General features: G+C 34.5%; 1 protein-coding gene across 3 annotated transcripts in view; it reads left to right on the top strand.

The window, feature by feature from the left end:
* Positions 1-25,284, top strand: part of AGL (amylo-alpha-1, 6-glucosidase, 4-alpha-glucanotransferase) — a 97,038-nt gene that overhangs the window by 51,553 nt on the left and 20,201 nt on the right. For all 3 annotated transcript variants that reach the window (XM_065908166.1, XM_065908149.1, XM_065908158.1), the window contains exons 12-27: positions 495-682; positions 2,465-2,588; positions 3,179-3,342; positions 3,627-3,728; positions 3,840-3,995; positions 4,087-4,237; positions 6,384-6,508; positions 6,597-6,709; positions 6,815-6,949; positions 9,565-9,695; positions 12,718-12,854; positions 13,088-13,221; positions 14,111-14,286; positions 17,745-17,847; positions 20,011-20,236; positions 21,422-21,533. In XM_065908166.1, coding sequence (XP_065764238.1) covers positions 495-682; positions 2,465-2,588; positions 3,179-3,342; positions 3,627-3,728; positions 3,840-3,995; positions 4,087-4,237; positions 6,384-6,508; positions 6,597-6,709; positions 6,815-6,949; positions 9,565-9,695; positions 12,718-12,854; positions 13,088-13,221; positions 14,111-14,286; positions 17,745-17,847; positions 20,011-20,236; positions 21,422-21,533 — 2,277 coding nt within the window. The remainder of the gene's footprint in view (positions 1-494; positions 683-2,464; positions 2,589-3,178; positions 3,343-3,626; positions 3,729-3,839; positions 3,996-4,086; positions 4,238-6,383; positions 6,509-6,596; positions 6,710-6,814; positions 6,950-9,564; positions 9,696-12,717; positions 12,855-13,087; positions 13,222-14,110; positions 14,287-17,744; positions 17,848-20,010; positions 20,237-21,421; positions 21,534-25,284) is intronic.

Below are 25,284 nucleotides of genomic sequence, written 5' to 3'. Positions count from 1 at the left end.
AGCCTGTTTTATGTCATTAAATTTAATTCAGAAGTCTCATTTTTTAAAAAAATGTAGCTTTGCATTTAAGTATCTCTGCCCTCTCCTTTCTAACTATTTGAAGTGAAAAATGCCACTCTGCTCTACACCATGGATTTAGTGTAACATATTGCCAAAAATTGGTAGCAGGGTGGAGATGGAGCTTTAAATGTTTTGGGTATAGCTTTAAAGGCCCATGATATTACTATTACTGTTTTCCTTTAAGAAGCAACTTGAATTTTTACTATTAAGCACACATTTTTAGAAGAGACTGTAAGGTACAGTTTTAGCAAAATAGATCTAAATTACTGTTAGCTTTTTAAAACTTTATCCCATACCATTTTAGATATAATTTTAACCTATATATGGCTTGTGTTAGAAATAATAAATGTGATTTAAAAACAACAGTTTTTCCTTGAAATAAATATTTTCATTTTATTCCTTGAACCATTGAAAGCAAGCTCCTTTTTTAACAGGTTCAGATGTTTATCTAAGGAGAGAACTTATTTGCTGGGGAGACAGTGTTAAATTACGCTATGGGAAAAAACCAGAGGACTGTCCTTATCTCTGGGCACACATGAAAAAATACACAGAAATCACTGCGACTTATTTCCAGGGCGTCCGTCTTGATAACTGTCACTCAACCCCTCTTCATGTAGCAGAGGTACAGATAAATAACTCATCTATATTAAAGAAAGCAGTGTTCTTTCCTAGCTTTCCTTAATGAGAGTGTACAAATACATGTTTCCTTTTGCTTGTTGAATGCTAACAGTAATATGGTGGTAGTATTTTAAAGCTTGCATAACTTGTATAATTCTAAGAATTTTTTGATGCAGATATTATGGAGTACTGGGCTATAAAACATTTGAGTTAATATTTTTATTTAAGTTAGGGACATTATATTGTCTCTGATAATACACATACAGCAATATTGCTATATATATTATTAAAATATTATCAATATTTTAATGTTAATATTTTTAAAGAATTAACCTTGTTAATAATTTAACAATATATAAATATTAATTTGTCTTATTATTAGGTTGATTTCAATACATTAGTAGCCACTGTGAAGTCTATAGCTAATTTCATATGATAACAATTATTTAAACACTAGCATTACAGCATATTGAAGATAGTTTGTCTCATTGATTCAATTTTCATTATCATATGGAAATGTAATTATATGTAAATGTAAACATAAAAATTTTCTTTCCCTCCTCAGGTTTTTTATAGTAACTTAAGCAATGCCAACATTTATAGCATTATCTTTTATGAAACAAAAAAGATAATGCTATAAATTTTACATAATACTATAAGTGCTATAAATTTTGTATAATTTATAACATTATCGTTTATGTTTACAGCTTTGTAAATACTTTAGATTTTCATTTATTTGTAAGATCTTTGAAAGTTTCCTAGTGACAAGTTAGTGTTCTATGGAAATGTGTGCTTAACTGATAAACATCTATCATTTTAAAGCAGTATTATAATGCATATGTTTCAAGTCCTGTGATGAAAAATTGCTTTGATTTGGAAGAATTTAATAAACTTTAGTTAAGGTAGTAGAACATTTTTAGCTTCAAAAAAAAGCAGAGTTTTTTTTTAATGTATGCCTTTAGCAATACACTTGTAAGATGGTTATAACATTATAGCAAAACTTAGAATACTAAAATTTAATTTGCTTAATTTTAAGTTTAAAAATCCTCTAGGGTCTTACGTGTTAGAATTTCAAGTATTTTATTAGCCTTTGTGCAAATGTTCAAAATTTTTTTTTAACTGATCTGATTTCTGATTAGAAGTTTTGGGGAATTCCTTGGCAGTCCAGTGGTTAGAAACTTCGTGCTTTCACTGCCGTGGCCTGTGTTCAGTCCCTGGTCAGTGAACAAAGATTTAGCAAGCCACATAGCATGGCCGGGGGAAAGAAAAAAGGAGTTTATTATCATCTACAGGAAAAACTGGCTTCAGTCTCGTCAGACCTAATCTTTACAATAGCTAAATGACGCACCAGCAGGTAATTTATCATTTATAGTTTAGTCAAGGGCCTGGAAATTAGTAGACTAATTAGAGATATTAAAAACAAAACATAAAATAGGGTTTGGAATGCCTAGCAGACTTGCAGTATTATGGTTTACATTTTTTAAGTGACACTAACATTTTTCTTCTTCCTTTTTTTCCCCCTTTTGTGTCCCATCTGCAAAATCTAATCTTCCTTTTTAACTGTTATATTCGCTTTATACATTCTTTTGTTTCCTGTATGTATTGGTCCATTTTATGTTTTCTTACTTATGCACAATTAAATTTATTTGGAAATTCTCTCGGATTTCCATTTTGTCTTGCTACATGGTCTTTTCCTGTGTCAAACCCATGCCTAGTCTTGCCTCCTCTCCTTCCGCAACACCGTCTTGCTTTTCTCTTTGTTATTTTGTGACTGTGCTTTTTGCAGTACATGTTGGATGCTGCTAGGAAATTGCAACCCAATTTATATGTAGTAGCTGAACTGTTCACAGGAAGTGAAGACCTGGACAATGTCTTTGTTACTAGACTGGGCATTAGTTCCTTAATAAGAGGTAGGCTCATTGAAAGTGTTTTTCCCATCTAAAGCTTCAGTTTTTGTTTAAATAGATTAAAAGGCATTTAATAGCTTTATGTACAGTGTTTAATAATGCTCAGCATAGTTATTGTTCTTTTAAACAGTCTACTCAAAATTTCTTAATATAACTGAATCCCTGTTTTCATCAGTGAAAATTTCTACTTTGGGGTAAGATATCTCATTTTAACTTGAAAGACCAATGGAACGAATTGATGACTCTTGAACAAAATCACTTTATTGTTGTTGAAAATATATAAATCTGTTTTTCATCTCTATCTGCCTAAATGATGTAATATTGAGATTTTTCTCCATAGATTTTATATAACCAACATCCTAATAAGCAGCATATATTCCATTTTTTACCGCATGAACTGTTTCTCTGGTTAAGTTGCAGAAGAGACATTTTTGTCATTTAAACTGATGGACATTTGTTTAAATGTTTAAATCAGTTTTATTTTTGATAATATTTTTGTGATCTGTTTTTGAAAATCAGTCACAATACAAAACCTAATCTGCTTTTGGACATTGCTAATGAAGATTGTTAAAATATTCTGTAATGCTTTGCAGAGGCAATGAGTGCATACGACAGCCATGAAGAGGGCAGATTAGTTTACCGATATGGAGGAGAACCTGTTGGATCCTTTGTTCAGCCCTGTTTGAGGCCTTTAATGCCAGCTATTGCACATGCCCTGTTTATGGATATCACCCATGATAACGAGTGTCCCATTGTGGTAAGCATCCTTCCTGTTTCTTGTATTTACTTATTTTGCTAAATGTTTTGATATTTAGTTCTCTGCTGTTTAATGGCAGTAATATCCACAGTACTTCAAAATAGTGCCTTAGATTTATAAGTGATTGTGATTTAAAGGTTTTTGAGTGGTTGGTTATTTGTTTTAAAGCAAAGGAATGTATCTTCAGCATGTATTTATGTACTTATCCTTTTACTTCATTGGGCTATAGGACGGCACTTTGCACTTGAAAGAAAATAAACTTCTGTCGTTTTCCTCTCTTGTAGCATAGGTCAGCATATGATGCTCTCCCAAGCACCACGATTGTTTCCATGGCTTGCTGTGCCAGTGGTAGTACTAAAGGCTATGACGAATTAGTGCCTCACCAGGTTTGTTTATGTGTTGTTTTTTAAAATCCACAAGGCCAAAACCTGATCATTTTTACCAAATTTCTCATTGTAATTAAAACATGCACATGGCTAAGTTTTTATTTTGTTCAGATTTCAGTAGTTTCTGAAGAGCGGTTTTACACTAAATGGAATCCTGCAGCATCACCATCCAGCGCTGGTGAAGTTAACTCCCAAAGTGGCATTATTGCGGCCAGGTGTGCCATCAATAAACTTCACCAAGAGCTTGGAGCCAAGGGTTTTATTCAGGCAAGAAGCTACATTTTCTAGGTTTCTTTCTTAAGGTTCAGTTTTAGAGTCTTTCCAGTTTGGGCACTAATGTGTTTTCTCTGTTTCTCAGGTATATGTGGATCAAGTTGATGCAGACATAGTGGCCGTAACAAGACATTCGCCCAGTATCCATCAGTCAGTCGTATCTGTTTCCAGAACTGCTTTCAGGAACCCCAAGACTTCATTTTACAGCAAGGAAGTGCCTCAAATGTGCATCCCTGGTAATGTGAGCTAAAAAATGTTGTTTTGATTGTATTATATTGTTTAATTGTTAGTAATAATAAATATTAAATTGTTGTTACATGTCATATATGTAGTAACACAGTGCAAGTACAGATGTAGTTAAGAAAAGGAATTACAAATTTTTGATAACTTGTATTTTTACTACATGGAACAAAACCTGGAAATACTGTTAAATGTTAACATTTTTTGAGTTGTAATTTTATTTTCATCTTAATACATTTTCTTATCTCCTAATTTGTATAAATGAACTTGTATTTCTTCTATACCCAGCTAGATTTATATGTATATTCATGTACATATGTATATACATATATATTTGTGTGTGTGTCCAAGTATTTTGTGTATATGTATACATATATTTACATATATAAACCAAAATGGAAAATAGTTTAATATTTAAGGCACTTTGTAATCCATCCTCATCTGTTTCAACCAAATAGATATTTTCACTGCTCCCTAAGTAGCCTTACTCCTACTTATATATGAATTATTTACATCTTTCAAGGACTAAAGTTTAACCTCCTTTGAGAAGCCTTCTCTGAGTACTCAGTAAACTCTCTGTCCTCTGAGCATATAGCAATTATAGTCTCTGTAGCACTCAGACATTATAAAATGCATCCTTGAAGTATATACTTATTAGTGTTTGATTGTTTTCTACACATGTGTATTTAATTTCCTTATTTATTATTATATATAATATATTATGGCATAACATGCTCCTGTGCAAGCAGCTGTCCAAGTCCGTTGACTAATGGAGTGAATGAAGTTTCTCACAAAAATGATCATATTCTAAATTTGTTGCTAACTGCAAAATATTCATAACTCCCATTTTTAGAAGTTATCAACTTGAATAGTTTTAGGGTTAAATGTCTATTGCTTTTTTTTTTAACTGTTCACAAGTTTATATTCAGTAATCTCACCTGGTTGTTGCTAATATACATATATATTTTCACATGGTTGCACTCAGTGTATACAGTAATATCTCAGGGTTTTGTTTTGTTTTGTTTTTGATCAGTGATCATTCTTAAAACATTTTCCATTTTGTCAGTCCACATAATTGTGATTTTCATTATGTTGAATGTTTTATATTTTATTATGTTAGCATTCCATTTTTAACATTTATGTGTGTGTTTAGCAGTGTTCTTTAAGATTTCATTATACACTAGGAATAACCTTTTTGTTTTGAGTACTTTTCTCAGTATATATTTTCAGAAGTAGATTTCTGGATCAGAAGCTCTTTCATTGTCAGGTTAACAGCTTAAAGTTCAAATTATTTAAATAATAAAGTTTCAGTTTTATATATCTTTTGATCTAGCAATTCTATTTCCAGGTATGTATCTGAGAAACTCTCCTGCATTTCCGTTAAGAAATATGCACAAAAATATTTATTGTAACATTATTTATAATAGAGGAAAATCAATGACAATCGTGGTTAAATGAATATATTTTGGTATACTCATACAGTGGAATACTGTTTGGCATTTGAAATAAATGAGGTAGAGCTAACATACCAGTATAACCAAATTTGAAAAACTACAGTGTATCTGACAGAAAGGAAGTTGCACAAGTGTATATGTAACTTGAATCCACTTACATAAACTTGGAAATATGGAGAATAGTATGTGGTGCTTAGGGAAACATGTATATGTAGCAAAAATGCACAGGATCAATGCAGACCAACCTGCAGGTAGTGGTTACCTCTGAAGGGAAAGAAAGGGAACACAGGGACATCAGTTGGGTTTGAAATATTTTCTTAAGCGAGGTAGTGGGATCTGGGTGTTTTAACTTTTCCCTACTTTTTCTGTCTTTGAAATATTCCATTTTTAAAATGTAAGCCTTTCAAATGGTCTACTTTCTCTCCTGTCAATATTAGGAAGGTTTCACATTGTTTCCCAGAGCTAAACTGTTATTACTTCATGAAATCTCTTTTAAATAGTTTTGTTAATTTTTTAAAAACATGTGTAAAAACTGTATGTTACATAGAATTATCTACTCTCAGATTGCTTTTTTTTAAAGTTAGCTAATATATTCAACTTTAAGTTAAATGATTTAAAACTCCTTTAGCAGTTCTTAATTTCAGATGGTTTAATATGAAATTTGGTTAAAGTTTTTATGTATTCCTAGGCAAAATTGAAGAAGTAGTTCTTGAAGCTAGAACTGTTGAGAGAAATACAGCCCCTTATAGGAAGGATGCTAATTCAATCAATGGAATACCAGACATCACAGTAGAAATTAGAGAACATATTCAGGTACTTCGGACTCTCACCTCACTACTGTATTTAACATTTTAAGGACATTAGAATTATTTATTGAATAGTTTTATATATTTTTTTCAAGCTCAATGAAAGTAAAATTGTTAAACAAGCTGGAGTTACTACAAAAGGACCCAATGAATATATTCAAGAAATAGAATTTGAAAATTTGTCTCCAGGAAGTGTTATTATATTCAGGTAGAGTTCAAGCTATTGACTTAATATTTAAAATGTTTTACGTATTCTGTTAATTTTGAATAAATTACTCCTAAAAATCAACCACATTTTATTTAATGTTTTCAGAGTTAGTCTTGATCCACATGCGCAAGTTGCTGTTGGAATTCTTCGAAATCATCTAACACAGTTCAGTCCTCACTTTAAATCTGGGAGTCTTGCTGTTGACAACGCAGATCCTATATTAAAAATTCCTTTTGCTTCGTAAGTATGCCTTATTTTATGGAGATTTGCCACTTTAATAATTGATAAGTTGTCACAAGCCTGATTTAAGCAGTTTTAAGGCTTTTCTATATCCTTGTTACTCAAAGGATAGTCCAAGGACCAGCAGTATTGGCATCACTTACTGTTAACATTTTGTCCTTTTGCTTTATCATTTGTGTGCACACATGTCTCTCATTCATACATGCTCTCTAGATAGATAGATATACATGTATACATATGTACACACATACACATATCTATATGTATATACACATCTTTATATATACACACATACAGTTTTTCTGAACTGTTTGAGACGAAGTTACATGCATCATACTCTTTACCATTTCATTTTTTTAATGCCAATACATTGTTCTAATATCTGGCCATACCATAGTTTATTTCATCAGTCTCCATTTTTTGGACACTTACTTGGACCAGTTATTTACACTTTGTTCATTTCAGTTTCCTCATTTGGAAAATGAGGCTTAAAATAATCCCTACCTCTTAGACTTTGTAAGTATTAAATTGGATACTGCGCATGAAACACTGAACACAGTTCATGGCACGTAATAAATGCCCAATACATGTTATATATCATGGGTACTAGGATAATTTCCAGGAATGGAATTTCTGAGTTAGACTATCATGTATTTGAGGCTTTTAATACTGCCAGATCCCTTCCAAACAGATTATATTAATGTTTTCAGCTCTATGTAAAAGTCTAGTATCCCACATCCTTACTGAGTATATGTTATTATAATGTAATGTTTAAGAGCATAAAGGATGGGACCAGACTGCCTGGATTTAAACCCAACTTCAGACTTATTAACTGTAAGAAGACAGACTTTGGGCAAGTTACTTAGGAGATATAGTGACTCTGAGAACAGTGTTTGACAGAGAGTACTAGTGATCAATAAGTGTTAGCTCTTACTAGTCAAATCAGTAAATATAAAGCACTTTAAAATTACAACTCAATTTATTTTAAATATTAAGCTAATTTCTGTGTTCATAAGTCATTTGTACTTATTGAGTGAAATGTCATTTTTAAATATTAGTTCATTTTTCTGTTCTGTTCAGTTGGTTTTGTTGTTCTATAAGAGCTTTTATTAGTAAGGATATTAACTCTTAATTCAAGCCATACTTAGTAGATACATTATTTTAAAAATCTGAGATGAAGCAGTTTTGTGCTTCTATGCCATGTTTATAAAATGGCACTGCTGCTGCTGCTAAGTCGCTTCAGTCGTGTCCGACTCTGTGTGACCCCATAGAGGGCAGCCCACCAGGCTCCCCCGTCCCTGGGATTCTCCAGGCAAGAACACTGGAGTGGGTTGCCATTTCCTTCTCCAGTGCATGAAAGTGAAAAGGGAAAGTGAAGTCGCTCAGTCGTGTCTGACTCTTAGCGACCCCATGGACTGCAGCCTACCAGGCTCCTCCGTCCACGGGGTTCTCCAGGCAAGAGCACTGGAGTGGGGTGCCACTGCCTTCTCCGATAAAATGGCACATTCCTCATCAAAGCTACTAAGATTATCTCAGGACAAGAATCTGCACTTAAATATGCTGTCCAGGTGATTCTTATGCAAGGAGTTCACTGGCTACATGTTGGTAAATACTGCAGTAGAATGCAGTTGGCACTGAGGCTGCTGATTTGACTCACAAATTACAAAGGGTCAGTCCCAGGTGAGAGGAGGGAAGCTAGCAGAGACAGGCATCAAAGCAGAGCTGACAGTTTTCTAAGTTGATGGTGGGGGTTTAGTCACTAAGTCGTGTTCTAAGTTGAGACAGAAGTAAATGAGAAAGAAGAGAATATTTTCAAGAAAATATGTGTTCACATAATATTCACGAGGATATGTATTCAGTTATATAAGGTGAATTTACCTGAGTAATTAGAATTGCAAGAAAGTAGGGTTTCAGTTGCATTCAGGTAGGTGTGGTCGCTTACACAATCTCACTGCTAACTGAAACTTTGTTGAAACTAAAGCCCAGAGAGTTAGTTTCTGGGTTCTGATCATTACCAAGAAACAACTTTAAGAAAATCTTAGTTCTTTGAACAACAAATCTGAAAGGTGGTGCAACTTTAGGACAGGACAGAAAGGAAAAGGAGAGATAGGCAACAGTGGAATAACACATGATTTCTAAGGTAGCTAACTGTGACTTTTGATTATCCTTCTACTGGTCCTTTGATAATTATTTTGAGTTTAAGATAGTATAAAAGTGCTTGTCATACATAGGAGAATATAAAGGAGAAAAAAAGCTAAGTCTGAAATAGAAAGATTAAAAACAGAAATTTAAAAGATAAAGGGTATAACAACCAAAAGATTTTTTCAGTGTACTTCTAATTAATAAAATTTAGCACTTGATTAATTCCTTGTCTTGGAAGAAGTGTTACTTCTAATTGAGTTTTCAGCATGTTTGTTGTTTAATTGTTGTTTATAATGTGTACTGCTTACAATGTATAGTATAATGCTGAGTTCCTAAAACATACATTTCCAAAACCATACATTTTCAAAACCATACATTTTATGGTTATGGTTCAGATTTTCTTCGTTATTTTTATTGAGAGCAGGTGGAATTTCATTATACTTAACCAGTTTTCTTTATTTTCCAATTTTTAGTATTGCCTCTAGATTAACTTTGGCTGAGCTAAATCAGGTACTTTACCGATGTGAATCAGAAGAACAAGAAGATGGTGGAGGATGTTATAACATACCAAACTGGTTACCTCTTAAATATGCAGGTCTTCAAGGTAAGCAAGTATAAAGATGGTGAAGCTTTTCAGGGGTATTTTTTAGGGTCATGTGGTATCTTCCTTATAGAAATAAGAGTATGGGCTCAGAGTTCAACTGCTTGAATTCAAATCATGGCTCTACCACCTACTCATTGATTGACCTCTGACAAGTAACTTAAATTCTCTGTGCCCCAACTTCTGCCTTCATAAAATGTGAATGGTATTATCTAATTCATAGACTTTTGTGAGGATTAAATGAGATCATTCATTTGGGCCCCAAATGGGACTAGGCTATAAATATAGTCATCTTTTTTCATATAATTGGAAATATTTTTTATTGCCTATTTGCTTTATCCTACAAAGAGAACTTTTAGTTAAATATTTTGTAGTTAGAATAGTTCTAAACTGAAATAAAGGAACTAAATATTTAACTATCAGCTTAATTCATTTGGTTAGCCATATTTTCTTAGGTTTTTATTTAGGAAATTTGGTTTACTGCCCATATATTCCTGGTTCATGAAGTTTACAACTTAACAAGCCTCCTTTTCAACTCCTAATTTCTTTGTACATCTCCCATCTTTAAGGGCCAATTCAATTCTTACATCTTCCACAAATCCTTCCTTAACTATTGATTTCACAGTAATTTCTTTGTCTTCCAGACATCCATTGTATTTATCTATTATATCTCTTATTAACCCTTGGAATTTATTGCTTTATTTTAATAATTAATGTACTATTTTTTGTGAATGTTTGATCATGGTCAAGAAATAGGCTTTAGAACCAAACTTTATGGGTTGCACTGACTAGCTTTAATTATATGGTAAATTGTGGCTCAGTTTTTTCATCTGTAAAATAGAAATAAAAATAGTGTTTACCACAAGGGCTTACTGTTGGGATTAAATGAGTTAATATGTATAAGGTACTTAGACAGTGAATGGTTAGTTCATAGTAAGTATTCAGTGATAACTAGCTATCAAACTCCACTAAGTAGACTGTACCCTTAGAAGAAGAAGAATGTTTGCCTTTTGAAGGATTCTTGTTTTTAGCTTTCATACCTTCTGCAAAATCAAGCACATAAAAAGCTTTCAATAAAAAATTTTAAGACTTTTTATGCTTATGACATTTTTTCTGAAATATTCTCATTTTTTATTTTGTGCTATAATAAAGAAATGTACGTGTTTCAGCCATAAGCAGATATCTACTCCATTTTCATTCTGAAATGTTAAACTCCTTTTTCTACTTGCCTGAAAAGACTGTACTTGTGTGAACTTCTTTTCTCGCCTTTATGTTCCTTATAATTAATGAAGTTTAGTTATGGACATAACTATACTTTCTACTTTCCCACTACTTTCTCATGAAATGATTTTTCTCATTCATTCTAAAGATAATTGCCTTTATTTGATTTATTTTTTTACTCTATACCAATCTGTATTCCCTCTGACTATTTAATATTTCCACCAATCACCTTGTATTTCCAGTAGGCTTTTAATAACAACCTCAGATTACTCAAATCACACTTAACCATTTCACTGACCTTTCTCTTCTCTAACCCGAATTCCCCTTCCTTACTTCTTGTAACAATAATGTCTTAAATTTGTATATTTAACTTTAAATTTTCAAAACATGCTTATTATACACAATAAAATTAATTAAATTCTAACTAACTAAATTTATTTGGAATGAAGTCAGTGAAGCCAATATAATTTTAAATTACTACCCTATTAAGTGATGGAAAGAAGTATTATTGTTCTAGCTGTGTGTCATTGAAATAACAATATGTTATATATACATAGAAATTCTTTGCAACCCTATGGATTATACCCGCCAAGCTCCTCTGTCCATGGGATTCTCCAGGCAAGAATACTGGAGTGAGTTGCCATTTCTTCCAGGGGATCTTCCTGACCCAGGGATTGAACATACTACATCTCCTGCATTGGCAAGTGGATCCTCTTACCACTGAGTCACCTGGGAAGCCCAAAAATTTCTATGGCACAGTCATAAAGAATCTGCCTGCCAATGCAGATGACTCAAGAGATGCAGGTTCGATCCCTGGGTTGGGAAGATGCCCTGGAGTAAGAAATGACAACCCACTCTAGTATTCTTGCCTGGAAAATTCCATGAACATAGGAGCCTGATGGGCTACAGTACATGGAGTCACAAAGAATCGGACACGACTGACTGTGCACACACACAACACACACACACGTGCATAGAAATTCTAATATTTCTAATTGAGTGGTACTTGAGGATATGTCCGTATACATCATTTTGATACTTCATTTAGTTCCAAGTACCTCCTGTTATGGGCTTCCCTGGTGGCTTAGCAATAAAGAACCCACCTGCCGATGCAGGAGACAGGGTTCGATTTCTGGGTTGGGAAGATCCCCTGGAAAAGGAAATGGTGACCCACTCCAGTATTCTTGCCTGGAAAATTCCATGGACAGAAGAACCTGGTGGCAGGATTCAATCCATGAGGTTGCAAAAGAGTCAGACAACTTAGCAACTAAACAGCAACACAAACTCCTGTTATATTTCAAAGATTCTCTCCAGAACAGACTTTATTCTTAGTATCACCATAGGTGATCTTGCTGTCTCTGAGGCCAGTTCTATGGTTTTTCTTAAATCTTGCTTGAATATTCATGAATCTACCACTTTTCAACTGTAAAAAGACAAACTTACCAGTTTTCTGCCCCTAGATGCCTTAGGATAGGGAAGCTGTGCCATTTGCCTTTGAATATTGTAATATTAAAATTCAAAAGAGCAGGACTAACCCCAGAAAACAGGAATCTTGGAAAACTCTGCATAGCTCATGCGACCGACCGCGGTCCCCATCAACCTGCCTTTGTATCTTGGTTCAAGGCAGTGTTGCCACACTTACCTCCAGTCATGGGAAGTGCCACTGAGGATTATGCTGCTCTTGTATCTAGCTGTATGTCTATTCACTCTCAGTCACTGGAGACTAGCAGCAGGTTGCCACGCTATGAGAGCAAACTACTTCTGCCAGTGATGAAATTGATATGATATTTTTCTGAATTTTCAGGATTAATGTCCGTATTGGCAGAAATAAGACCAAAGAATGACTTGGGGCATCCCTTCTGTGATAATTTGAGATCTGGAGACTGGATGATTGACTATGTCAGTAACCGACTTATTTCACGGTCAGGAACTATTGCTGACGTAAGTAAAGTTATATTCTCATCCAAAAGAATAGAAGGTGGGGGGCACAGTAAGAAATACATATTAACATATACGTTTATGTTGTTTTCTAACCTGAAACATTTTCTTCTCCATCTTTCAGTTCTTATAAGTGAAAATCTGGTTAATAGATTGCTAGATAGTACAGTAGCATGTTAAAATATACCTAACCTATAAGCACACCAAGTTAACTTTTAAAATTATTTTTATAACAGGTTGGTAAATGGTTGCAGGCTATGTTCTTCTACCTGAAGCAGATCCCACGTTACCTTATCCCGTGTTACTTTGATGCTATATTAATCGGTGCATACACCACTCTTCTGGATGTAGCATGGAAGCAAATGTCAAGGTATACCCAGCAAAGCTTGAGTAGATAGGCATGTTGGTGTAGAAGCCACATACAGTCAGTGTATACACTCTTAAAAAGACCAAAACATCAGGAATTGTCATGCATGCATAGAGCTGAAAAAGTTAATAAGTGGGAATAAAATGTATTAACATCCTTTAATCTGGAACATACAGAAACAAACTTAGATATTAAAATCTATTCTATAAAGCTAAAAAACATGTTGATGGGAAATTTTAATTGCTTGGTGTTATCTCTATTCCTCAAGTTGTTAAGTTAATGGATAAAATTTTTTAAATCTACACATACTATTTTTTTCTAATTTTTTATTAATTAAGAGAAAAAATATTCTGCTATTGTTATAAATGAAATATGCCTTTATTAGCGATTTCCCTGAGATGAAACTACAGGCTGGAATGTACCAGTGAAGAGCAGCCAAGGCAATTTGGGCATAACTTCAGAAAGGATAAAACTTCAACTCTACCATATGTTTTACAATAAACATTTTAAAGCCAGCTAGATAGAATACTGGGTGAAATGAAAGCAGTTCTGAAACCTTAACCAAATTTAAAATTCTGTTTAACTGATTTTAGCATTGCTACACATTTGAATAGAGAAATTTTTGAAGAGAAAAAAAGAACTAAAATAATACTGCTAAAATTTTTTGAATCAATAAGGCATAAAATTTCAGGAATGCAAAATGAGTAAGTTTTGAGATCTAACGTACAGCGTTGTGGCTGTAAATAACAATTTGTATTGTGCCCTTAAAAATCTGTTTTAAAAAGTAGATTCTCAAATTAGGTGTTCTTACCCTAATAAATTTTTTTGAATAAGTAATAAAAAATTTTTTATTTCTACCCATAACACTTTGAACTCTATAACTTTGTTGCAGCTTTGTTCAGAATGGTTCTACCTTTGTGAAACACCTTTCCTTGGGTTCAGTCCAAATGTGTGGAGTAGGAAGATTCCCTTCTCTGCCACTTCTTTCACCGTCCCTTACGGATGTACCGTGCAGGCTGAATGAGATCACAAGAGAGAAGGAGCAGTGTTGCGTGTCTCTTGCTGCAGGTAAGAAACTATGGGACAAGGTTAAAATGTGTCAGTCAGTATTAGGAAAATTATAAAGAAATGATTATTTTTAAAAACTCATGATGTTTTCCAAGACTTTATGTTACTGGTTAGTAAAATTTCACAGGCATACATTTATAACTATAATAACGGTGCTATTTAGTATCACTGTGCACCAGACATTTATTTATGTGCATTTTTTTTCTTTTGGCCAGTTAATCCCTTTCTTCTGCATGTGTATTTTTTTCCAACATTTTGCATTTTTCAATCAAATCTGTTTTACTACCTTTCCTATTACATTATACTTTTTTCCCCCAATATGAAAAATTAACCCAACCTTGTAATTACCAAGAGATCATGTGGAGATCCTCTACAAGTTATAAAACACAAAACAAATGCTAAATAATTTTTATTATGTGTCTAATTGCAATTAAATGCTTCCAACTCCATTAGCATCTTTCCTGAAAGTATATTTAAATCCCAAATCAAGTAACAGGTATAATTCTCAACAAAATAGGCTTTTGGTTTCTTTTTAATAAATTTCAAGCTATTTCTAAAAAGTATTTAATATTTGAGTCCACTGAAGTTAAAGAACTTCCAAACTAAACTGAGAAATACCAATTGCTGGATGAAAGTAACAGTATTGTCTATGTGATTGCCTCTGTTTACCCTTAAATTTGCATTCACTTAGACCAATAAAAATGACCTACTAGGACCTAACAACTAAAACAGAAATTAACATTTCACTTAGAAAGATTATATGAACCTTCTGAATGTTTTAATCATATAATTGTGTTTTAGATTTTCACTCAACTATTTGATATCCTTCTGGTACTTTCCCCTGTGAATCTATAGCAGATGGTCATAAAACTGAATAAGAACATTGTGGAAAAAATGCAGAAGTTGATTTTAAAGCCTATTGTTTAGAAGCCTATTATATAAAATAGTGATCTCAACATTTTTGATTATTCACTGCTGTTATTAAACACTCCCAAAATGAATGTATTGAATATTGAGATCATAAATGATATACTCATATGTTAGTATACTTGGTATGTTTACATATCATGTACAATATAAAACAGAAAGAAAAACTAAAAATATAGTTTATAAATATGGATAGAAGTTCTGGTATTTCTTTCTAGCATCCTAAAAGAGAGTTTTGTGTGTTCCATACTAACAATATATAGGACTGTATATGGATTTGCAGATAGATTTCTTGGTTTCATTTTAAATGATACAAAGGCCACTTCCTTTTCTGACAATGATACAAAATATGTGTATAATTATAAACTTTTACACTAATTGACAAGGTAGAAATTATTCAGAAGATGTGTGATCTGTAAGTCATATATTCTGAAAGGTCAAAAAGTTAATATAGGGCTTCCCTGGAAATCTGCCTGCCAATGCAGGAGACACAGGTTCAATCCCTGGTCCAGGAAGATCCCACATGCCATGAAGCAGCTAAGCCCATGTGCCACAACCACTGAGCCTGTGCTCTCGAGCCCATGAGCCGCAACTACTGGAGCCCACATGCCCTGTAGCCCACGATCTGCAACAAGAGAAGCCCCTGCAATGAGAAGCCCACACACCGCAACTAGAGAGCAGTCCCTGCTCGTTGCAACTAGAGAAAAGCCTGTGCAGCAACTGAAGACTCGGCACAGGCAAAAATAAAATTAATTAATTAATTTAAAAAATGTTTTAGTGAATACAAATATTTTCGCACATCTATGCTAGAGGTTTTAGTTTTGACTTTTTAACAAGAGTGCCTGTGTTCACAGCATACCAACTCAGACTTACCCTTGGATCTGTCTATACTTATATTTTATGCCAGGTGTTAAGTGGGTTAAAGTACTAGGAAATGTGTACAACACAGAAGACTATATATATACATATTCGCTGTTGTCTTCAGTACCATCATCAACCGTATTTATAAAGTGTATGTCAACCATGTATGTTGGTGCTCAGTTGCTCAGTAGTGTCTGACTTCTTGCCACCACATGGACTGTAGCCCACTAGGCTCTTCTGTCCATGGAATTTTCCCGGCAAGAATGCTGGAATGGGTTGCCATTTCCTTCTCCAGGGCATCTTCCTGACCCAGGGATCAAACCTGCATCTCCTGCTTGGCAGGCAGATTTTCACCACCATACCACCTGGGAAGTCTAACTGTGTGTAAACAATATAAAAGTGTTTAGGGAAATTTTATACCACTATTTGGGAAAAAATATAGAAAGAAATGCCTGATGTTATCTTTAGTTCTGATCTTTTCCTAACCGAAGAAAATAATGTCTTTCTCCAAGGTGAAGACCTAACAAACAGAAACTTTAATTGTGAAGTATTGCCAATATTTTGTCTTAGTCAAATTCTCTCACCTCTCAATTTGCCTTTTATAGTTAATCTTTTATTTCATTCATCCAATACACTTTCATAGTGATATATACCAGTTAGAGTTTTCAGTGATATAACTTGGCAAATAAGGTTAATGAGGTTTCTGTTATCATGGGTCTTATTTTCTACTGAGGAGGAACATTCATTCAACAAACCAGAAGACAAACAAGATAATGTCAGATAGTGTTAAGTGTTTAGAAAATAGTTGTGAATGAATGCTGTGAACGTTTTATTTATGACCTGAGTTTTTCTTCCCTGAAATTTTTGTTACATTTATACTTTAGCACAGTTTTTTTTTAAGTGAAATGCTGATTTCCTTTGCTTTATTTTCCTGCTGATTGTTACATATAACAGTTGTATTTCTTTTCACATTTCATAAGAAACCAAACTCAATATAAAAGTAAAATTTTAGATTTTATCTATGGTCATTCTGTTTTACTTCCTGTATAAAGGCTGCAGTTACCTAAAGTTTTCAGGTGATTTAACATCTGAAATCCTTGTTTTCACCTGTGAAAGTTGTTTCTAACAAACTATGACACTTTTAAGTGGTTTTAAGTTAATGGGAAATTTGGTGATGAAGTAATAATCCTAGAGCGACAGACCGATAAACATGTAATTATTTGCCATTAAGGTAATTATCCCATATTTAGATTAATTTGTTGCCTTCAAATTGCAGGTAGAACCTTTTATATCATTATTACTATATTGAGTGTTTCTTCATGTGTTAAATATCTGACCTCTGATTTTAATCTTTAATTTGCTAAAAGAAAGTTTGTGTTTAAAAATTCACACATTCTAACCAGTTCAAATAAGCATCACTCTGTAGCACTGATTCTTAGTCTATTTTGAGTGACAGATTCCTTTAAGAATCAGATATGATTATGGAACCTCATCACACACAAGTAGACATAAAAATAACCATACATTCTGCAGATAATTTTAAGAGAGTTTGAAGACTCTTTTCACCTCCTCCTTAACCCCAAAGTTTAGAGCAGCTCAACTATAGTCGTGGAGTTCATAAGCTTGTGTATACTGAGGTTAATAGATTACTCTGCTGTGTTTTCTGTTAGGCTTACCTCACTTCTCTGCTGGTATTTTCCGCTGCTGGGGAAGGGATACTTTTATTGCCCTTAGAGGTCTACTGCTGATTACTGGACGCTATTTGGAGGCCAGGTAGGAAATCTTTAAAAAGTTGCAATGCAAGTTTGTGTCTGAGTGTTTTTCAGTGCTCTTCAGACATTTGTTATTCATCTATTCTCAACATTTGGTAGGTAGACATGTTTTCCTGAGGTGTGATTTTTATTTTATTTGTTGTTTGTTCATTTAATAGGATCATAGAATTTCAAAGGTGTGAAAATCTTTGAAGTTACCAAATTCTAATACTTCACATTACAGATCAGGTTATCTTCAGCATTTGCTACTTTATTTCAGGATATTACAAACATCGCTCACTAAAGAGTAAAATGTCTGTGCCCGAATTAAGTATAAGAATGCAGATGACTTTTAGGTAAAATCGGAAAGTCTTCCATTTTTTGTTCTTCCATAATGACAGAGTCCTGTAAAGAGAATTATAATATCAGGTTGCCTTCTTTTTAGTGCAGACCTCATAACCTCCAGTTTTATGTTTTCTAGACTTAAAATGGTGTTCTCCGTGGCACAATACTACAAATGCATTTATCAAAGGTAAAAAGGAAGGCTCTACAGCAGTGTTGTCTAATGTTCCATAAATCAGTATTACCACCATCTGACAGCTAGTTAGAAATGCAAATTCTTGGTCCCTGTGCTGAACTCCCTGAGTCCAAACCTAGAGGTGGAAAGGCAGAGTTGACAGATGGAAATCTGTGTTTTTGCAGGGGCTCCAAGTGATTTTAAGTGGCCTAAGACTCAAGTTTGAAATCATTGCTCTACTAGTTAAAACCTGTAGCAAAAAAAGCATTTTTCAAAATATTTTTGTTTTGATGTCACCTGTTTTGTATCACCTGTGAGCTAAGAATGGTTTTTACCTTTTTAAAGAATTATTGAAAGGAGAATAATGTATGATCACACTATGTAAGGTCAACAAAGCCTAAAATATTTATGTCTGGCCTTTTACAGAAAAATAGTTTGCCTACCCCTGATCTAGATTTCCCAGAAGATAATACGTTTGTTAGAGTAGTGCTAACTACTATTAATTATAAGCCATTAAATTTCAAGGGTTTTTCATAAGCAAAGTTTATGATCTTCTGATCCTATATGGGTGTTCAAGAGGCAGTTTTCCACATGGTGGTTAAGGGCTATAGCCTCCTTTATCTGCATGATATACAATCTTCCAGGACCTCTGGGTTCTCTCCGGTCAGCTGGCAGAGAGGGAAAGAGAGCCTGGGGAAAACACTCCTGTTCCATGCAGTTAAATTTTTTTTCTCCTGGAGAATGGTGTCATCTGACTGGGACATTTAGGAAAGCCATTTTGGTGGACATATGGCTGTCTCTACCACAGATAGTTCTGCTTCCACCCTCTGCAGAGATATTCATGGACAGAGGACTTTTTACTCAACTTCCATGTGTATGACATGTTCTGGATAATTAAGATTGCTAGTATTCTGACCTTTTATTAATTGGAAGTGTCACTCTCCACACTAACACTTTTGTACTGCAGAAAATAAAAAAGATCCTTTTACACAATTATTTAAAAGAGAGGTATTACCTGATACACAGAATTAATTAAATTTCTAAATGGTTTTAGCAAAAAAAAAAAAAAAACTTTAAATGACTTTTCCAAGGTTATACAGATGGCAACACTAGGATTTAAATCTCAGTCTTCTTAATTCTCAGTTTCATGCTCTTTTTAGAATGCCATGCCATCTTACAAAGTTGTCATTTGGTATATGATGGTAGAATAATATGTTGAAAGATAAAATATTCTCTACAAGTTTTTGAAAACGAATTATGTTTTTCAGGGTCAGTTTTTACCTTTAATTTTCTTATATGTTTGCTTTATTTTTGGTATCTGCCATTTAAGGTAATAAAATTCCTGTTCTTTTGAAATACTAGGGATTTCAAAAGTAAAACCTAGAGTTATGAGGGACCTTAAAAATCACCTGGTCCCAAACTCCACAGATGAAAAAAACTCTCCCAGAGGATAAGTCATAGAGATTGTTAGAGAAAAAGGCAAGGCGAGGATCAAGGTTCCTGACTTTTAATTCAGTGCTTATCCTATATTATGACCACTTTCTGCATGAAAATACAAAGAAATAAGAGAAAATAATAAAAAATAATAATCACCCAAAGTGACTTTTTTGCCTTTAGTTTTTAAAATGATTTTCATGTCAAACAATTCACCTTATTCTGTTGTTTTAGGAATATCATTTTAGCATTTGCTAGTACCCTGAGACACGGCCTCATTCCTAATCTCCTGGGTGAAGGAACTCACGCCAGATACAACTGCCGGGATGCTGTGTGGTGGTGGCTGCAGTGTGTTCAGGATTATTGTAAAATGGTTCCAAATGGTCTGGACATTCTCAACTGCCCAGTTTCCAGAATGTATCCTACAGATGACTCTGTTCCTTTGTCTGCCGGCACAGTGGTAAAGATCATTTCTTAAAATAATTTTTTCCTGAATAATGTTACTTTCTAATATAAAAATACATGCAACTAAGAATCTGAGTCTTACAAATTCTTCAAATATTGGTATTTATTTAGCCCTGCTGCTGCTGTGAGAGACTGCAGAGATGACTTATTCTTTACCTAATGAGCTTGCAACACGGTAGGAGAGGTGATATGTGTATATTACTAATACGATCATTGCAAAAAGAAATATATGAGAAGTGCCTCTTGTAGTCTCATAAAAGAGAGATGATCTCGTAGTGGGTCTCAGGGAGGACTACAGAAAATAATTAAAATTTCACCTAAACTAACCTTGAAAGGTGAGTAGGATTTGTCCGAGATGAGGGAAATCACGAGAAGACATTACAGATTAAAAGAATAACAAAAGCACAGGGTGGATTGAAGCACAGCTTAGAACATACTGCTCCATCTAGTGTTTGGCTTTTTGTGTAGGGCACCTGCCAAGTGGCAAGGGGTTGTGGAGAGTGGGGGCCAGATTGGGGAGAGCCTTGGCTACCAATCCAGGGAGTTCAGAGTTTATCTTATGTGCAGCGCAGAATGAATAAACGTTTGTGTATGTTTTACCCCCAGTCAAGAATGTACAGGATATTGTACTTTCGCCACATCTGATCTGCATTTATGTTACAGTTTACTTGGTGTGGAGGGCTTCTGGGCTACCTCAGGGCTAACCCTATGATGTTTATATCATGAAGTGTTTGAAGAATATTTGCCCCAAAATTTTTTGCTGTACACATATTACCATTTTAGTATATAATTTGTCTCCATTGCTATGTATGTGGATGAATTGGAACAATGCCAGTTTAAAACTCAGATTTCTGTATAATAAGCTGGATTTGTTTATTAGCTGAACTGTTTAACAGATCACACAACTCACAAGATTCTTTTTCATGTATCAGCAGGATTACAGGTTATTGCATGTCACAGAAATTTATAGTTAAAACTGCAATACGTTAAATGTTCACATGCGAAAGGTCTGCTGTGTTATATGATGTGTGAAGGCCGCTTCTTTCCCCAGTCCCACCCCTGATCCCTATTTCTTCTTTTAAGGGAAAATACATGTTTTCACAAAACTTCAGTGGTAGAATTTGGAAGAAGATAAGAAAAATGTAATTTCTAATAGAGGTAACATCCATGTCTCAAACAGGATCAACCATTGTTTGAAGTAATACAGGAAGCTATGCAAAGACACATGCAGGGCATACAGTTCCGAGAAAGGAATGCTGGTCCACAGATAGACCGGAACATGAAGGATGAAGGTACATAACTTTTTTTTTTTTTGGTCCGCGCTGTATGGCATATGGGATCCTAGTTCCTTGACCAGGGATTGAACCCTCACCCCCTGCAGTGAGAGTGCAGAGTCTTAACGCTGGACCATCAGGGAAGTCCCATGAAGGTATATAACTTTAGGTACATAATAAAGATTTACTGATGAGATGAAATTAAACCTTGTAATTGTTCATTTATTCAAGAAGTATTCTATTTGTATATAAAACTTCAGAATATAATAATGAAAAAGGTTAAGAGTTTCTGATCTTGCCAGCTTAGTTTTAGTTTCTGGAGGAAAGATAAAATTTTATATCCTTTGTCAGCCAACTTTGAAAACACCAAAAACTAATTTGGTGCTTACACTTATAATCATAATAATAATTACTAATGATTGAGTGCTTACTATGTGCTAGGGATTGTGCTAACTACTTTACCTATGCTATTCCCATTTAACACTTCTAAGAACACTGGGGATGAGTTTCATTGTTCCCGTTTTAATTGATAAGACGGCTGAAGCAGAATAGCTTGCCCAGAGTCTACAGAACTGCTAAGTGGCAGAGCTGGGATTTCATCCATAGTTTGTCTGCCCTTGTAATTTGGGCTCTTATAAAGAGGTTTATTTGTATTCAGAGTTAAAATCAATATACATTTTAACATCTTTGAAGTTCATCATATTCCAATTTTTATGGCACATACTCATCATCATTAGCCAATGCAAGGCTAACAATTTATTTCATTTTATTGCCCATTCCCCTTAGAGATATTCCAATGGGGTTTGTTGTATACTAATGTACTCTTATGAAATACACATTTCTTTAAGCACATATAGTCTTTTTTTAGCTTTTCAATTTTGAAAGAATTGGGGACTGATATAAAATTACAATAATGATACATGAGTATCCTGAACCCTTCATCCATCTTCCCCCAATGAGGACATCTTATGTAACTGTAGTGCAATATCATGATCAGGAGATAGATATCAGTATAATACTGTTAATTAACCTATAGAACATATTCCATGTTTACAAGTTTTACATTAACTCATTTGTGTGTGTGTTTGTACTTCTGTGCAATTTTATCCCATGTATAACTTCATGTAACCACTGCCACAGTCAAGATACAGGGCTATTCCATCACACAAAGGTTTTTCTTGTGCTATCTGTTATAGTCACATCAACTATCCTTGGTCTCTGGCAATTGCCAGTCTGTTCTACATCTCTATAGTTTTGGCATTTTGAGAATGTAGGTAAATGCAATCGTATAGTATGTAACCTATAATATATATATGAACATAAGTTATATGTAGTATATAACCTGTACTGTATAAATATATATATATAGCTACATATAATTCCCCTTGAAAACCATCCAAGTTGCTGCATATATCAATATTGTATTACTTTTTACTGCTAAGTAGTATTCCCTTTTATGGATATATCATTCATCTTTTGAAGGACATTTGGATTGTTTTCATTCTTTTGACTAATACAAATAGAGTTGCTGTGAACATATACAGGTTTTTGTGTAAACTTAAGTTTTCAATTCTCTGGGAGAAATTCCCAATCAGTTCAGTTCAGTTCAGTCACTCAGTCGTGTCCGACTCTTTGTGACCCCATGGACTGCAGCACGCCAGGCCTCCCTGTCCATCACCAACTCCTGGAGTTTATTCAAGCTCATGTCCATTGAGTCAGTGATGCCGTCCAACAACCTCACCCTCTGTCATTCACTTCTCCTCCCACCTTCAATCTTTCCCAGCATCAGGGTTTTTCCACTGAGTCAGTTCTTCCCATCAGGTGGCCAAAGTATTGGAGTTTCACCTTTAGCATCAGTCCTTCCAATGAATATTCAGGACTGATTTACTTTAGGATGGACTGGTTGAATCTCCTTGCAGTCTGAAGGACTCTCAAGAGTCTTCTCCAACACCACAGTTCAAAGGCATTAATTTTTTGGTGCTCAGCTTTCTTTATAGTCCCACTCTCACATCTATACGTGACTACTGGAAAAACCATAGCCTTGACTAGATGGATCTTTGTTTTTATGTAATGTCTCTGCTTTTTAATATGCTGTCTAGATTGGTCATAACTTTTCTTCCAAGGAGCAAGAGTCTTTTATATGGCTGCAATCACCATTTGCAGTGATTTTGGAGCCCAAAAGAAGAGTCTATCACTGTTTCCACTGTTTCCCCATCTATTTGCCATGAAGTGATGTGACCAGATGCCATGATCTTAGCTTCCTGAATGTTGAGTTTCAAGCCAACTTTTTCACTCTCCTCTTTCACTTTCATTAAGAGACTCTTTATGTCTTCTTCGCTTTCTGCCATGAAGTTGGTGTCATCTGCATATCTGAGGTTATTGATATTTCTCCCATCTATCTAGATTCCAACTTGTGCTTCATCCAGTCCAGTATTTCTCATGATGTACTCTGCATATAAGTTAAATAAGCAGAGTGACAGTATACAGCCTTGACGGACTCCTTTCCCTGTTTGGAACCACTCTGTTGTTCCATGCCCAGTTTTAAAGTTGCTTCCTGGCCTGCATACAGATTTCTCAAGAGGCAGGTCAGGTGGTCTGGTATTCCCATCTCTTTCAGAATTTTCCACAGTCTGTTGTGATCCACACAGTTAAAGGCTTTGGCATACTCAATAAAGTAGAAGTAGATGTTTTTCTGGAACTCTCTTGCTTTTTTGATGATCCAGCAGATGTTGTCAACTTGATCTCTGGTTCCTCTGCCTTTTCTAAATCCAGCTTGAACATCTGGAAGTTCACAATTCACATACTGTTCCCAATAATGTGGGTCGTATGGTATATACATGTTTTGTTTTATAAGAAATTGCCAGACTGTTTTCTGAATTGAAGAAAGTAGGGAAAACCATTAGACCTTAAATCAAATCCCTTAATGATTATACTTGGAAGTGACAAATAGATTCAAGGGATTAGATCTGATAGACAGAGTGCCTGAAGAACTATGGACAGAGATTTGTATCATTGTACAGGAGGCAGAGATCGAGACCATCCCCCAAAAAAAGAAATGCAAAAAGGCAAAATGATTGTCTGAGGAGGCCTTACAAATAACTATGAAAAGAAGAGAAGTAAAAGGCAAAGGAGAAAAGGAAAGATATACTCATTTGAATGCAGAGTTCCAAAGAATAGCAAGGAGAGATAAGAAAGCCTTCCTCAGTGATCACTGCAAAGAAATAGAGGAAAACAATAGACTGGGAAAGACTAGAGATCTCTTCAAGAAAATTAGAGATACCAAAGGAACATTTCCTGCAAAGATGGGTTCAATAAAGGACAGAACTGGTATGGACCTAACAGAAACAGAAGATATTAAGAAGAGGTGGCAAGAACACACAGAAGAACTGTACAAAAAAGATCTTCATGACCCAGATAATCCCAATGGTGTGATTACTCACCTAGAGCCAGACATCCTGGAATATGAAGTCAAGTGGGCTTTAGGAAGCATCACTATGAACAAAGCTAGTGGAAGAGATGGAATTCCACTTGAGCTATTTCAAATCCTAAAAGATGATGCTGTGAAAGTGCTGCACTCAATATGCCAGCAACTTTGGGAAACTCAGCAGTGGCCACAGGACTGGAAAATGTCAGTTTTCATTCCAATCCCAAAGAAAGGCAATGCCAAAGAATGCTCAAACTACCACACAGTTGCACTCATCTTACATGCTAGTAAAGTAATACTCAAAATTCTCCAAGCCAAATAAATAAATCAAAAAAAAAAACAAAA

Source organism: Muntiacus reevesi, chromosome 1, assembly GCF_963930625.1.
Source record: "Muntiacus reevesi chromosome 1, mMunRee1.1, whole genome shotgun sequence".
In the NCBI taxonomy this organism is placed as follows: domain Eukaryota; kingdom Metazoa; phylum Chordata; class Mammalia; order Artiodactyla; family Cervidae; genus Muntiacus; species Muntiacus reevesi.
Note: the sequence above shows the minus strand (reverse complement) of the source record. Positions and strands in the feature narration are given on the sequence as shown.